A 4,599-nucleotide genomic window follows, 5' to 3' on the forward strand; every position below is an offset into this window, starting at 1 on the left:
TGCTACCGGTATACTGTAAATTGTGGAAGCCTTCTGTGTGGACATTCCCAATGCAATCGCTTGCATTGCAGTGCTGTAGTTTTCTTTAACAAATTTTTGTGGTTTCGGATATATAGACATATTTTTGCAATTTATTAAAAATGGTACACCAAATTTTTAAAAATTTATATCAAAACTTCGAAATTTTCGGAACTCAAAAATAAAATTTAATTAATTTTGAAATTCGAAAATGACGGCAAAATTTTGAAAATTTATCTGTTAAAAATGAAAGTTGCAAAAATTTTGATTATTTACATTGTTTCCGAAATATTTTCATAAAAAAATTTATTTTGAAAATAAATGAATGTAGTTAAAGATTGAAAAATGTTTGTTTGCTATGTTTGAAATAATTTCAATATATCCATTTTGACTTCTATTACTCAAATAAAATAACTTTCGCTCCTATAGGAACCTCAATAATTGTCTTAAAATTATATTTAAACATTATATTTTCGTAATGCTGGAACTCAGTTAGTGTATTACACTATAATAATTCAATAATAATATTGAAAATGAATATTAAAGTAAATCGATGTTAGGGATGTACGTCCGACTTGAAGCAAACGATTCAATATATAAAAATATATTATAAAGGCATCGGTAAACAACATTACTCTTAATAATGAAATTTAATATCATGATTTTAAATTGCAAAGCAAATCTGACTACAGAGGGAATCTTAAATTCTTTGATTAATATATACAAAAGTGTATTCATCTTTGAACTCTTGAATCAACTACCCAAAATATCAAAATTAAATGCAAGAATATGTATTAAAATTACCACAAAAATATGTCTCCTAATAGTACTTAAAATTCTTTCATCAATTTCTTTCATCAAATTTATTTCGACAATTAATAAAAACAACAAAATCATGCAAGGTATGATATTTACGGGCCTATACTCCGCAGGGTATTGAGAATGGCAGTGGGTAGTAAGTAAGCAAATTGGAAAGTTTAATATTATAGAAAAGAATATCTGTATAAAAAATCTATGTAATGGTTTAGTCAATAGCTATAATAAACTCATTTTGCTTCAAGTAGGTAATGCTGATAATGAAAAAAAAACAATTATTAATAAAATAGGTAAAATCAACTAGTTCCATTGTAATGTTATTATTTAAATTTATATAAGTTTCAATTTTAAAAATGAATATTATTTTAAAAAAAATAATTTTTATATTTAATTAGTGAAAAACAGCCCACTTGAGCTCAAATGATGGCCCATTGTGACGTCACAGGAGTGACGTTGGTATGTACATAGATTTAGATCAGTATACATTGAAAGCCGAACGAAGGTAACGACTTTCTCATTTGGTAAAGAAAAACCAACCTGACAGTTTCTATAAACCTGGCTAAGTCCCTAACATTACAGCATGACAGCTCAGTCAGATCGGTGAAAAGGGGATTCCAAGATTTTTAATCTTCTTCTAGTTAAGGAAGGATATTGACAGATGAGATAGAACACGGTTTCCTCCTCATCCTCAAAGCCACAACCTCGACAAAAGTCATTAAAGGGAAGACCCAGACTCATAGCATGCCTTCCTATTACACAGTGTCCCGTCAGCACAGATACCGTGGTGAAAAACATGAAAAACATATATATATATATAATTTTTATTGACTATTCAAATCTCTGTTATTTTATTCACTATGTTTAACTTAAGCGGAATTTATTCCTAAATTAATACACATAATTTAAATATTCACTATAAAATAAATTTTAACTGCATAATCTATGATGAGAAATACCTATGTGTAAAATTGCATTAACATTTTAATATACTTATATTATGTATGAATTTTGTTATTTAATCACAATTCCAAGAATATAAGTTAAATACTGCTTTGTGCTAAATAAATGCCCTTTAGATTTATTAACGAAAATTTCCACAAAATTAAATACCCAATTCCCAAGAAAATTTTGAAGAAAACAAGCATTTGGGTTAAGCACTAGAAAGCCTAAGTAGCGCGAAAAATCTACAACATATCGGTATTCCGTGATTATCCTTGAACGCAGCAAGTTACTCTTAATGCGGACGTTAAGGGTTTTTCGAGCAATAAAACAACTGCAATCATATACTTTACTCGGACGGGTAGGTATACTCTTAATTTTATAGCGAATAAATTATGTGCGGAAATATTTGTACTCCTGCTCGTAAGAGGTTAAATTCTTTTATGTTTGAGTTAATATTAAAATGCTAGTGATTAACGTTTTCAGCGTAGCACACGATCGCACAGGTAAGGGCCTGAAAACCTCAACAATTACATGAAAAGGGCATGCCTGGCAGTTGGTGATTTGCAGGATGTACGAATAGCGGTGCGAATTGCAGGCCTTAACAGGAGCAATAAAAAATAAAATTTAATTGTCGGTAGTAAAAACAATACAGAAACGAACGTGTGTAGATAATAAAATTTTAGGCCCTTTTTAAAACCCAAGCGAATGCACAAATATTTTTCAATCACAAATGCCTCCAAGGATGAATAATTAATGCGCCATGTTTCTTTGTTGTTAATAATTGAGCTAAAAGGAAGACACACTGAGTTGAAGTAAGATTTCCTATTTAAGAGTGAAGCTGTATTTTTATGATTGACCAGGGATGCCAAAACAAACTTTGGAAGTTAGGTCATAATGAAAATTTTATACAAATTAATAAAGAAATTGGTAAACTCAATTGTTTCATTTTTAATTTTTTTTGGACTGACTAGAAGTCCTCTTTCAAGTCGAATAAAATCTTTGCAAGAAGTAGGAGAAGATACGAATGTATTAGCAATTATATACAACTGCTAATTTTTGATTTAATAATTATTTAATTTAATAAATTTCAAATTTTAAGTCGAATTTTTTTCAGCCAATTTAAAAATTACAACGCATCCAATTATTTTTTACAATGCACCTGAGCATGCTATTATTTTTCTATATTAACTAATAATTTTGTCCTTTATATTATTTGTTATTAAATTTTATTACTTAAGTATGAACTCAACTAAATATTTTTATCGAATAACATGTATAGGGGATATTTTTCTACTGAGGTCATTCCGTATTTTGATTTTATTATTCATAAAAAAGCATTGTTAAAAAATTGTTAAAAATGCAGGGCGGGCATCAGTATTAAAAATTATAACTTAAGAATAATTTAATAAAGTAGAGCATATATAAATTTTAAAATTACTATAGGACATGCTCTACATTATTTCTTTCGATTTAAAAAATTCCGTGTCTCGACGTTACTCCTCTAAACCACCATCATTGTCCTAAAAATCCATATGGAATCAATTCCCCTTTACCTATCCAACTGCACACACCTGCTTTCAATCTTCTCCGCCTTGACATGGCCCTCTGCTTGATACTCTGATTTTTATTAATCGTTAAGTCCAAATTGAATTTTACACATTCTACATCCATGCATTTTTCGTTAAACCTATTATAACTTATGGAAATATAGAATTTATATATATAACTTGTTTTTTCATTATATTATATGCTAAATAATATTATATTTTTTTATGTTTTTGTTTTATTTTATTGTTTATTATTTATTATTTATTTATTTATTATTATTATTATTCATTATTTATTTATAATTATTTTTTTTTATATACATACACTTTGCAGTTCTTTTATTTACTTATGATATTAAAGAAATTTACTTGAAGGTAAAAAATGTTTATTGATGATACGAATTTTTATTAAATTTTAATATTCTTAATGATATAAAATTAATTTAATTTTCCCTTTTATAATTTTGTCCTTCCACTTAGAATTATTTCTTTAAAAATTTTGTATTTTAATGTAAACAAAGCCGCTCTGCTACCAAATGGAAGTTGAGTTTAGTTTGTTGTTTGTACCTTTTATATTGAGCAAAATTAAATTTTGTAAATATTTCCCCTGGTTGAAATCCTTTATAAATATAGTTATTTAGAATGATATTTTTTTATTGTGTTTGCATTTCCCTGAGTAACCATTTGAAAAGGAAAACAAAGTTCATAAAAAGCTTAAGAAAACGTTACCATAAAATATTGTATCTCAAGTAAAATAGAAAATAACTTTTAAAGTATTCAAGTATAGATAAAGTGTATTTTTCATATTTATATTTTAAAAAGTATTTTAATATATTTTTAGATTGAGAATTTATTAAAAATATTTTTTAGTAAAATATTACATATTTTATGTTTTTATTAATTTTCAATAACAATAATGCATATTGTCAAATTATTCGTCTACCTCAGGACGCACAGGAAGATATGCTGATCTACGGTCCGTCATAAGTTAGAAGATAAATAAATTATAATGATTCTAGTATAGTTAAAGCTTAGTGTGGGGCAGGGATAAGCCCTCTAGCCACAAAAGAGTAAAAGTGCGCAATAGCACTAACTCAAATCACAACAACAACAGCATAAACAGAAATTCACAAATATGTGATTTCTTAATTGAAATTAGTTATTTTAAATAATTTAAAAAAAACATAAATAACTAATTTACAAAAACAATTTGATTGGTGTCAAGAATTCGGAAGTTATTTTATTGCTTCCAATTATTCTTGGAAGTTATTAGAAC

The 4,599-nt window shown here is 27.1% G+C and overlaps 1 protein-coding gene across 1 annotated transcript in view; it reads right to left on the reverse strand.

Moving 5' to 3' along the window:
* Positions 1-251: 251 nt before the first annotated feature.
* LOC119666868 overlaps positions 252-4,599 on the reverse strand; it is a 55,915-nt gene continuing 51,567 nt past the window's right edge. Inside the window, exon 2 of the mRNA XM_038076147.1 lies at positions 252-255. Coding sequence (XP_037932075.1) covers positions 252-255 — 4 coding nt within the window. The remainder of the gene's footprint in view (positions 256-4,599) is intronic.

Source organism: Teleopsis dalmanni, chromosome 1 (assembly GCF_002237135.1).
Source record: "Teleopsis dalmanni isolate 2A chromosome 1, ASM223713v2, whole genome shotgun sequence".
In the NCBI taxonomy this organism is placed as follows: domain Eukaryota; kingdom Metazoa; phylum Arthropoda; class Insecta; order Diptera; family Diopsidae; genus Teleopsis; species Teleopsis dalmanni.